Below are 12,049 nucleotides of genomic sequence, written 5' to 3' on the forward strand. Positions count from 1 at the left end.
AGCCGAGAAATAGAATATTTTGATGCTCAAGTCGAGGAGATACGGATGAGCGATTTCGTTGGATATAAATAACGGTTCAGCAGACAAGGACAATGGAGCGTATGGGTTTGAATTCACGTAAACGGCGAGTATAAGTTGGCACAGCCAAAAGGGGGACGATTGATGTATATATTTAGTATTTTAGGGGGGGTTGGGCAAGGGGTAAAAGATGGACGAGCGTTTGTTGAAACAACCGAAGACCAAAAAGGGACTGAATAAAAAAAGACCAGCTTTTTTTTTTGTAAGGGGGTGAGAACTGAAACACAAACGGTCGCAAGGCAAGGGCACAACAACAAAAAGGGCGAGTAATCTCGAGACAACAGGTCAAGACGAGCGGGACCCTGGTCCTATTTATGGACGCGCCGGCACCGGATTCGCCCATGCACCTGTATGCAGTCGGTGTCTTCGCCGACGGTTGATTCGTCCTCGATGGCAGACGAGAGACACCTCCATGCAGTCACACGGGCGAGGATATGGGGGACTCGGGGCCATCCTGGCAGGGCACAGCCAATTGCGGCGGCAGGACACTTGTGCCAGCGCCTGCATATATGCAGCTAAGCACCTCGAAGATGTGATGGGCACACTGCACGCCAACCTAACGAGATCAATGTTTCTGTTCCATTGGCCGGCTGGAAGGCTGAGAGGGATCAAGCCTTCTGTGAGCCGTCTGGCAAACTGCGATTGATACAAGTCGAGCCGAGTCGATCAACTTTCTCGACATTTTTATCACTTGCCAGCCAAGTATATTGACCTTCTCTAATGCCTAACTATGTGGCAGACTTCGGCACATATTCCAAGAAAGGTCTCTCTCGAAGGCTACGGAGTATATGGACAGACTACGCCTGGTGGGTGGCTGGCACCAGCGTACAGAGTATAGAAACCTGAGACCAATCACACACTTACCACGCCCCTAAGTAGCGTCTATTCGACCTTGTTTCTAGCGGCTTCCAACCGGTCTGTGACGTTCTGATATACGGCCCTCGATCCCGGCCAACATTGATGTCCCGGTACACACCAGGTGGGGTGTATAAGGTGAATATCTGCGCCACCAAGAAGTAGGAGTTGGACGATTTCAAGTTCTCCTAGCTCCATGGCTAGTTGAATAACTCTGCCGCATGAGAACGAAATCGTATCTCGTTCTGGACTCTCATCTAGGTCCCAACTCAAGTCGTGGTAACCGGTATTGACATCGGCCCCATGAGCAAGTAGTAGCCGGGTTAGATCGACACAACCTTGTTTGACTGCCCGGACGAGCGGAGGTATAAACTCCTCTGGTAGAGAGGAGATATCATAGAAAGGGCAGTTATGGGCAAAACCAGAGCCAGCAAAGTGATGCTCGGGGGGAGGTCGGTCTTCATCATTAAAATCGCACTTCGCCCCATTTTCTAAAAGGAGTTTGGCTATGGTGATATCCTGTTGATCCACCGCAAGTCCAAGAGCCTTTGTTGAAGTTGTTCGGTCAGTTTTTTTCATCAGGACCTTGATAAGTTTTTCGTTCCTTCTCTTCACAGCTGTATTTAATGCAGAGAACGTTGCATCAGCCCCCATATCAAGGAAAAGCGTTACTAAACTGAGGTTTTCGTGCTCTGTAGCCCATCCCAGCGGACTCTTCCCTCCAGTGGCACTAGTAACGAAGATATTGATATTCAAGTCCATGCCATATTCTAATAGCTGTGGGATGGCGCGGTTGTGTCCACCTAGTAACGCAGCCTCGAGTACGCTTTCTTTCTGGGTTTGGCTAGGGGCAGTGGTGTTTCTAACATTATTATCAGGGAGAGGATCCACAGGTTGAGTAACAAGCTGTTTTGCCTCTGTGAAGTGGTTGTAGAAATGAAATTTCTGTTGAGCATATTCCCAAACTAGCTCCCAGCCGTCATCCACCTCCTGGCAGTTTTCTTCGTCACTTTGCAAAGTTACAATATTCTTTGTTGTACTACTTCTTTTGGGCTGTGGCTGGTTGAATTTAAATCCGTGAAACTCTTCCGGCATTGGTATAGGAAACCCATGATGTCGAAAGTACCGCGCTACATAGTTAGGTTTAAATGAGGGCTTATACTCCCGCCGGATGACCATGTTCCAATCAACGTCGACAAAAAATGGGTGAGCTTTGATTTCAGAGACCCCGCCATTAGCTCCAAGACGGTTCTCTGGCCTGCGGTCAAGGAGCCTGATAATGAAATCCTCAGCAGTCGGGGTGATAGACTTGGGGAACTTAAGGGGCTGATCAGGGTCAAGGATTCTTCGGCGTATCTCCTCAGGATTCTCGTCATAGAATGCGGGTAGCCCCGTTAGCATTTCGTAGAGAAATATCCCCAGTGTCCACCAGTCCGCCGTCTCCGATTGTCCTTGGATGAACAATTCTGGGGCCGGATACTCTGGCATCGTATAGGTGCCATGATCCCTTAGAAAAAGGCTAAACCCGCATAAAACTATATGACCCAAGGAGTCGAGAAGGACATTTCCAGGCTTTAGCCAGGAGAATATACTGTGGGTATCATGGAGATATTCTAATGCGCAGAGAATCTCCGCGGCATAGAGTCGAGTCTTCTCTATATCAAAAACCCGTTGCTTTTGAATATAGTGAAAAAGGTGTCCACCACTAATAAACGGGGAGAGAAGGTGTAATGTCTCCTGTGAATTGAAAGCCAGTGAAAGCTGTGCGATAAATGGGTGGTTGATATCAGATTGTTGGGTAGTGGTATATAATGCTTTGGGCAGAGATGCAGACTCAATAAGATGAATGTTTTTCTTTGCGTATGTTTGGTGATCAGCCTCCTTCCCGTTGTAAAATGCATGCGGCCTCCCAATACTAGCTATATACTCAAAATCTGCCGATTTTAACGGGTTATTCTCAACATGTCGGTAGTCAAAACTAACGCGAATCCTGCCAACACCGTCTTCTACCTCTAGCCACTGCGACTTGGATGTTTCGAATCCCTCAAACGGGCTCACTCGTGCCACGCCTAGAAATATATCCTTGTCTATCGTATTCTTCCCCCCAATATAGAGGTATATCCTCAGCTCTGCAGAGTGGGAGATGTAGAGTTCGCGTTCTGCGTAGTATCCTGCCGGCCATCTAGGACCTTCACTCGTTCCAAAAAACGACTCGACCGATACTTGTAACATTTCATAGTCCAAGAGCGCATATACAAAGCCGTTCCCTCGGTACTGCGAGGGCCGAGCTTTGATACTATGGTTAGTTGGATCGCTGCCGGATATCTCATTGTAGCAATCTACCGTAGAGAAGCCGGTGACCTCGTGAAGGGTTACAGTCAAAATGCCAGGCAGGGTTGGCATTGCAGTCGATGGGATAGACGCTAAACCGTCGTGCATTTCATCCAGCGGTTTAGATAGGGAATCGCTTCCAGCTGTGCTCGAAGTCATCTCAATAACGCGGCCGTTCTCAATGAAGAATGGCAAGTCTGAGAAGCGTCTGAGCGCAGCGATATCACAGGCGGTGGCAAGGACTCATCCAAGGCAAAATTATACGATGAATCACAATACTTGTACTTGACATAGTTGATATGGAAGAAGTTGGAGTTAGCGATCGTATCTACGGAGGGTAAGACACGGAAAAATTAAGCTCTTGAAGTGGAACTCTAAACTCGTAACTAATTAACTAGTTACCGATGCGGGATCAGCGTTGGTATATCTTGTGTGGAACCTGCGCGCTTATGATGCCACGAGTTTGCCCTTATTATAGTATATGGCACTGTATATAATTAGATATATTCCTCTCACTAAAGTCGAGAAGGAATTAAAATAATGCCGTCAAGCGAATCGACCTCGACTGACTTAAGGCTTAGCACTTCTCTTGATTATCACTGGCGAAGAACGCTAGTGGGTCTCGAATGATTCGTAACCCCGTTGTGAAACTGCAAATACAGGCCGCACAAGGTCGACGCCAGACCTGAGAATATTGGGCACATTATGTCAGTCTAATCTTGGATATAGGCGTGAATACATCTACGGACGCACTTATACCTGATAAAAAATGTCTCAATCGCCCTATTCATCCCTACTTAGTAATCAGCCAATTTCCTGCTAAGGTGATTGTATAATGCTATTATTAGCTACGATTCATGGATATGATGATCTCATACTATCAAAGATCGATGTTTATCCTTTTGATATTGAACAATAACAAGCTCAAAAGAGCCAAGCTTTTGAAAATAAGGTATTACATAATCCCATACACGATCAAACCTTATATTCACGTGTTCAGGCGTCCACGTGACACACGCAAAAAGATATTATGGATTGGATTTAGGCTCAGTAAAAGGACGACGAGACTCCTCATCGATTTAATGGTGTATATATATTGCGAATATCGAATCTCTTCATAGAAGGAGCTTTGAAGTAGACCGTAGTGAGTATCCCGGTATACTCCGCATGAAGAGCTCGAAGACAGATAACCTCACGTGTGCAAGGAAGGAACCGGAGGCCCTTCAACCTATCTCAAGACAGTCCCGCTTGGACCGTGGACGACATGGGCGTTTAGCTTTTCCACCGGTCCCGCCGACATCGCGGTTTCATAGGCCGTTTTGTGGGGTGAGCATGGCTCTCGCCAGCACGGATGAGTTAAAAACGCTCCTCTTGCTGTGGTACCAGCAGCGGAGATTTATGCACGAGAATGGCCGTCATTGATCTCCCGACAGTATGTCGCTGGTGCTGTGCAAAGGACAACCAGGGGGATATATACCTGGACATGACGCCACCGTGGTGTATAAATAGCGACAGGCCTTCCATCGCAAGGAGTGGCGGATGGCTAAAAGAAAGAAGAAGAATCGCCAATTTGCTGTGTCTTGTCGTGTCTCTGTTTGATCCTACCGCCGGGAGCCGCGAAGGTAACCTGGTAAGGCATAAACAGGGGCGTTGAGATGACATGGACAGGGCGCACTTTCTCCATATATGATGCCGCTTTTACACCATCATGTTCACCTCCACGCCAGCAGTATGGCGCCATCCACTGCACAGAGGCCTGTCCAAACGTCATCGAGGGCAGTAGGACAGGCTTAAGGATAGTCCAAAGAATAGATTTAAGGGCCCTTAACGTATGAAAGGGAGGTGGCGATCGTCAAGGGCTTGGAAGGGACATTGGTACAGTTCTGGAAGTCTGAAGCGTCATTTCGACGACCTGGAGTCCTAGAAGTTGAACAGAGGACCGTATCATTCTCTACCTGAGGTCGATAGATGAAGACGCCAACGGTCAGCACCGCGGAATCACTTTGCCAGGGTCATAATCAAAGGTCATGCGTATAGCACGTCAGTTGATCTGAAGAGAGCTGCATACGGAATATACCTCTGGCTTCCGGAGTTTGTGGAGGTGCTGTGGGCAAAGCGCCGAAGACGAAGCGGCACTGGACTCGCAGGATCCCGAAGCGTGGCCTCCGCAGCTTTGTCCCAGACGTTGCTGCACCCTTGTCCCTTGCCTGCACCTTGCCTGCTCCCTTCGCTTGACATGATACGGCTCGTCCTGTCTGGCCTGGCTGCTCGTCCCGGCGTCGCTGCCGAGGTATGCGATTGGCCTCACCCACCGATCTTTATTCCCGCATGACACGTGACTAGTCCACCCGGGCCTGCCGCGAGGCACAGGAGATAGCTATCAATCGCAGAATAGTGATGTACTTGAAGGTAGGAGATATATCCTGTATCCTGTAGAATCTGCCAACCTGGAAGTGAGGCAAAAATTTCTGTCCCAAAGGCGATATATTGAAAATCTAAATAAGCTAAGAGCCAAGCCTTGACGCGACCGAAAATCGGGTAAGCTTTCCAGTTCCTGAGCAGGAGAAGAACAAATAAATTTTTTTGTCCCAGGCTTGCCATCTTGCCCCGATCGGGTCGGCGTCACATTCCTCTTCATCTCAGCTTGTCGTGTCTCCCTTATCGTGACTCTTAGAAGTCATTTTCATATTCTCTTTTAATTCTTCTTTTCCATTGCCCTTGTCTTTCAGCTTTGTGGCTGCTTTGCATGAGCTGAGCTTCTTCCAGCTTCCGTTACTTGGCAGTCTCACCAGTCGCAAGAACACCTCTTCCTCGTTTCTCTTCCTGACCTCCCACTCTCTCAGTCCAATTGCTTGCATATTAAATAGACTCCAGGATTGGCACTTCACATCATGGCGCAGAATATAAAGGAGCAGCTGGTTGGCAAGTCCACAGAGACACCAATGAGTGCGCATGTCAAAGCCCATTTTATGCAGCACGCGAGGGTAGACAGTGAATCTGGCGACCTGTATATGACAAAGGAGGACTTTATTGATGCTATTGCTCCTAAGAATGAAGACTATGTAAGTTCTCATCTGTCTGGATGCATTGGACGTTGGATTTACCACATTCGTCGTTTGCTTTAAGCATAATCCAACGACATCATTAAGCAAGACACCGGGGCTAACACGATCTTATCTGATCCTTCTATAGCACAAAATAAAACGCGAACAATACGGAATCCTCTTCAATGTTGCTGACCGAAGACATACCGGCAAGATCAACCTGCAGGACTGGTCGATGTTTGAAGACCTTCTCGGCAAACCGGACGCAGAGTACGAAATCACCTTCCGATTATTCGATACCGAAGGAACGGGCATAGTCAAGCATGAGACGCTACAGAAGCTTTTCAGCTCTACAAAGGGCGAAAACAACATTCCTTTTGACTGGAATTCAGGCTGGGCGGCGCTATACACGGGTTCGAAAAAGACGAGACATGATATGACATATCCACAATTTGCACAGATGCTACGCGGATTACAGGGAGAGAGGATAAGACAGGCGTTCCATCTTTTCGATAAGGATGGAGATGGATACATTGAGCCTGAAGACTTCCAGCGCATTATCCTGGAAACGTCTCAGCACAAGCTTTCAGATCACTTGTTGGAAAACCTGCCTACTCTCTGCAATATCTCCTCCGGCAGTAAGATATCATACGCCAACGTTCGCGCGTTCCAGAACATTATCAGAGAAATGGATATAATAGATTATATCATTCGCAGCGCCATTCGCAAAAGTGACGATGGAAAAATCACTCGATCCGATTTCCTGAACGAGGCAGCCCGCATCACGCGCTTCTCACTCTTTACGCCAATGGAGGCAGATATCCTGTTCCATTTCGCTGGTCTCGACGCACCATCCGGTAGGCTTGAGCTAGGCGATTTCGCAAAAGTCATCGACGCCTCATGGCACAGCGCCAGCGTACTGGGTAGAGAGGCATTGGCCGGCGCGTCAAAGACCGGTGAAAAGGTTGCCGTGAAGACGAATCAACTACTTCACAACATCTTGGAATCGGCTCATCATTTCGCACTCGGAAGTATTGCTGGTGCGTTCGGTGCCTTTATGGTTTACCCAATTGATCTCGTCAAGACCAGGATGCAGAACCAGAGAAGCGCGCGTGTTGGTGAGAAGATGTACATGAACTCACTTGACTGTGCTAAGAAAGTTATTCGAAACGAGGGTGTTCTCGGGTTATACTCTGGAGTTATACCACAACTGATTGGTGTTGCACCTGAGAAAGCTATCAAGCTTACTGTGAATGACTTGGTGCGAGGATACTTTGCAGATAAGGACAAGGGTGGCAAGATATGGTGGCCTCATGAAGTCATTGCGGGTGGTACTGCAGGTGCCTGTCAAGTTGTATGTACAGCATTGCTCTGAGGATTAAGTTGCGCGTGTCTTTACTAACTGCCTCGTTTAGGTCTTTACCAACCCCCTGGAGATCGTCAAGATCCGTCTTCAAATCCAGGGAGAGATCGCAAAGAATGTCAACGAGGCTGCTCCACGCAGGTCTGCAATGTGGATCGTGAAGAATTTGGGTCTTATGGGCTTGTACAAGGGAGCCAGCGCTTGTTTACTCCGTGATGGTAAGTTCGGCATCGCAAACCTCGGAATTTTTACATAACATGTTTTCCACTAACGCCATATCTATAGTCCCCTTCTCGGCTATCTATTTCCCAACTTACTCCCACTTGAAGACGGGCCTCTTCGGTGAATCTCCTACCAAAAAGCTCGGTGTTATCCAGCTTTTGACTGCGGGAGCCATCGCCGGTATGCCAGCCGCCTACCTCACCACCCCATGTGACGTGATCAAAACCCGTCTCCAAGTCGAAGCCCGAAAGGGAGAAACGAAATACACCTCTCTCCGCCACTGTGCCGCCACCATCATGAAAGAGGAAGGATTTAAAGCCTTCTTCAAGGGTGGCCCAGCCCGTATTCTCCGTTCCTCCCCCCAATTCGGTTTCACCCTCGCTGCTTATGAAGTGCTACAGAAATGGATGCCAATGCCAGGCACTGAGCATGAAGAGGTGACGCCAACCGGCTACGTAGAGCCTGGAGCGGGTCTGCAGTCGGCTTCCGGGCCAATGCCATACCTTCGATCGCGTAATGCGTTGAAACTTATCTTGGACTTGGAGCCAAACTTCGGTCGCCTGCAGGCCCCGGCGGGCGTTACCTTGCCGGTGCTGAGCAAGTAAACGTATCTCCTCGAATTTTCTGACGAATCATGATAATTAATTTTCCAATTCAACCTCAACCTCAACCTTGGCCCTTTTTCAAGAAGTGAAGTGCAAATCTAAGACCCCGATACCACTCCACCTCCATCTAAACATCTGGATTTATTCTCTGGATCTCTCCATTGTTTCCTCCCTCTGGCAGCTTGGTTGATTCTCCCCGATTGAGCGCATATTGATCATTTTGATCCATTCACACTTGTACTTTCTGCGATGCGTTCTTGGGAATTTTCGTCTCTTTGGGAGGGATCTGCTGCATTTTACATTCTTGCGACTTGGTTTCCTACCTTGCTTTGGCCTTGAATTCCACATCGCCTAAGGAGAGACAGCACTAATCAGCTCACTTTTTGTATTCCTCTTTTCTTTTGTTTTTGACCTTTTGCATCCGCATTTTCTTCTGACTTTTTCGTTGTGTTCAAAGTGTACTTTCTTCCTCCGTGGGGATAGACGGTAAAAGATAGACCATACAGGGGGATTTATAGATTTAGATTACCTCTTTGCAATAAAGGCATCTTTCTTAACTAGCCCGGGTTCCACTGGCAGGGATGGGCAGGACCAAAAAGTAGTACGGGGGAAAGATTATCGACAGCAACAGAGAACATCGTCCAGGAAGGCTTGTGAAAATCAAGGTGAACAGGTGTTTAACTCTTGAGCTAGAACGGTTACAGGAAACTTCTTTTTTGATTAACGAAAACGAACTCGACCATCCTTGTGGCTGCTCCCACTAGCGGCTCTATCCTGATCGTTTAAGTGGACTACGGCGCCTAATCTCACGGATGGCCCCTCAGCTCCCACCAGATATGTTCACGCTCAAGATATGGATGCCAAACCGGAAGCCGACGTTATTTGGTGGGATGTTGACACCTTTCGCGTAAGATGCCCACATTGCGAAGGGGTTCATGACCATCATCATGTCAACTGGAATGGGGCCCAGACACGAGTTCCACATTGCGGCCACCCTGAATCCTACTTATGCTGTTTCCCAATCAACGATGAGGGCCAGGTCGCTTATGAAATCGACAAGAAACAAGCGCGATATGTGAATATATGCTATAGTAGGGATGATATAGATGAACTAGACTCACTGTCGCATGAGTTTGCCTCTAGAGCCAAAGTCACTGTCGATGACGAAAACGATCTAAGCTTCGACAGAGACTCTGAGGAAATGACAACCATTACAGGATATGACTCGGAGTTGTATGAAGAAAAAGCCATTCATGTTACCATTGCAGATTGCAAGGACGGAAATACCGAAGAGGTTCGAGAGTATCTCGAGTGTTCCCCTGAAGCCCAGCTTTTCCTTCACGGGCGTGACGATGAAGGCAATACTACCCTAACCTATGCGGCGATGAGAAAAAGCTCAAGTATGGTATCTCTACTCTTGGAGCACGGTGCTAGTGTGAATGCGGTCAATCACAGAGGGAGGAGTCCGCTCATGGAAGCAGCGCTATGGGGTAGACTCGACAATGCAAAACTTCTCCTGGAAAACGCCGCGGACAAAAACTTGCGAGATGATGGAAACCGGCTTGCGGTCGACCTTGCTCGGCCTACCCAAAGAAATCGACGAGATATATATGAACGAATTGGGGGGTACACATCGCTTTATTCTAAAAAAGAGCTGCAGCGCCCAGAGGACACCTTCAAAAGAGACTTTGATCGCCGAAGCATTGTACGCCTCCTTGGTGGAGAGGACAGGAAGTCCAAGAATATATTTGGCACCCCTCCAATATTATCGCAATACAGGGATTACTTTTTCAAAAAATCACCAATGGAGGGTTCAATCATATTACATGGCCCTGTTACAACTTATCCAGTGGCATCGAGATCAAAAACAGTCGCGCGTCTAGAGAGGGGCGGTAAATTTGAATCTATTGTAGCTATGAGTGGATGGTCGCATGGTCAATGGCTACCAGCCAGTGTTAGCGGCCGACAGTGGACAGATGAGGTTCTCAACATTTCTTGTCTTGTTGATCATACCCCCGCTTGTGATAGCGACCGCGATCAAAACTGTCCGGGTCAATACAACGCTTGCCATGCCGAAAAGCAGTTAATTGCATACTTTATTGATCGTCACGTTTTTCTCAGCCGCGATAGCGAGCCAGATTCCAAACTTGAAGAAGATATTGAATCTGTGGGAAAGCAATTGAAGAGACTGAGCGGAGGGTCGGAAGGCCAACAAATACTCAATTTAGAAAGTCAATTGAAAGATCTAAAACAGCAGCAAGCCAATCGTGAAAAGCTTGCCAGAATGTCCAAAGCACCACCACCGGCCTCCCTATCTGAAGCGGTTATACTCATCAGTTCCCCGGTTTGTGCCGATTGCTTACAGTTCAAAAACAAAGTCAATCAAAAACTTAAGCTATCGCTGCAATTATTTGCCGCATGTTAATCCATGATGGCTTCTGTGCTAAGATATGTTTTGTCTCTCTATGCCTACAGCAGCATTGGTCTTTTGAAGTGGAGTATCTTTGCTAAGGTGTATGATACATGGCTTCTAGCTAAGGATTGGAGACGCGCTCATTAATATAACAGTTCGGTTCAATAATGGATAAGTCAATAATCGGGTCTATACCAGCATTGCAAGCTACTGTATGGAGTATACGGAGTAGATAAATCATCTACCAAATCTCACCTATAGGCGGGATAAAATGCTGGCCGTCCTACTTTAGAAACTGCGAACACAACTTCACTGTAGCCAGGCCGTACCACTAGATGGTTGTCCATTACTACGAACGATCAAATTAAAGAGCGCCGATCGCCATCAACTTTGGGAAAGGAGTCCGGGGAGACTTTATCCAAAAGACGGGAATACGGAGAATTAGCACCCGCCAAGCGCTTTCTCAGCCATCACTGATATCAAGATCTTGAATGCGGCCACTCAGGTCCTCAGGGCCTCGGTCCTCTGGCCCGACGAAGCAATAGTCTCGGGTCTGATGGATGCTGTCTCATGTGTTCACCTAAGCCATGCGACACTTCAGGCGAACTGGATAAATTCTATCCAGTAAACCGTTATATATCTGGACGCCCACCTTGCTCTTCAAAGAGATGGCAGTTGGCGTTTGATTTGCGGACTGTTATGACCTTCGATCGATATCTGGAAGAAGCTATAGCTCTCACTGAAAGTTACACATCCCTCCATATGCTAAAATGCCGTACGAAGACGTCAATAGCGCCCAGAAACTCCTTGTCCTAACATGGACACTCCTCGCTATTTCATCTCTCATCACGTTTGCTAGAATTTACACTCGCATACGGCTTATCAAGGCACTCGGTTGGGACGATGGCTTCATGGTTCTCGCTCTAGTAAGCCCCCCTGCCCCCTAACAATATGTGATGAACAACCGCTTAGACCCTCATCTATCAAGGCATGCTCTGCGGTCAACTCAGGCTTGATCACCGCTAGTATCTCGTACGGTACTGGGCGCCACCATGTTTTCCTTACTGACGCGGAGAGGACTCAGGCGGATAAATTTAACTGGCTTTTCCAGTCCTTCCATATAATGTCCACGAATTGG

At 47.8% G+C, this 12,049-nt stretch overlaps 3 protein-coding genes across 3 annotated transcripts; 2 read left to right on the plus strand and 1 right to left on the minus strand.

Moving 5' to 3' along the window:
• Positions 1 to 960: 960 nt before the first annotated feature.
• Positions 961 to 3,336, minus strand: GIQ15_03382 (protein kinase; the record flags this gene model as incomplete). The annotated part of the gene is made up of 1 exon (XM_033550799.1): positions 961 to 3,336. One exon carries the CDS (start codon positions 3,334 to 3,336, stop codon positions 961 to 963), a length of 2,376 nt encoding a protein of 791 aa, XP_033407960.1.
• A 2,819-nt stretch (positions 3,337 to 6,155) lies between these two features.
• On the plus strand, positions 6,156 to 8,498 carry GIQ15_03383 (calcium-binding mitochondrial carrier protein Aralar1; the record flags this gene model as incomplete). The annotated part of the gene is made up of 4 exons (XM_033550800.1): positions 6,156 to 6,326; positions 6,457 to 7,662; positions 7,724 to 7,889; positions 7,957 to 8,498. 4 exons carry the CDS (start codon positions 6,156 to 6,158, stop codon positions 8,496 to 8,498), a joined length of 2,085 nt encoding a protein of 694 aa, XP_033407961.1.
• An 853-nt stretch (positions 8,499 to 9,351) lies between these two features.
• On the plus strand, positions 9,352 to 10,923 carry GIQ15_03384 (uncharacterized protein; the record flags this gene model as incomplete). The annotated part of the gene is made up of 1 exon (XM_033550801.1): positions 9,352 to 10,923. The coding sequence occupies one exon, from the start codon at positions 9,352 to 9,354 to the stop codon at positions 10,921 to 10,923; it is 1,572 nt and encodes a 523-aa protein (XP_033407962.1).
• Positions 10,924 to 12,049: the final 1,126 nt, after the last annotated feature.

Source organism: Arthroderma uncinatum, assembly GCF_011692745.1.
Source record: "Arthroderma uncinatum strain CBS 119779 chromosome Unknown scaffold2, whole genome shotgun sequence".
Classification (NCBI taxonomy): domain Eukaryota; kingdom Fungi; phylum Ascomycota; class Eurotiomycetes; order Onygenales; family Arthrodermataceae; genus Arthroderma; species Arthroderma uncinatum.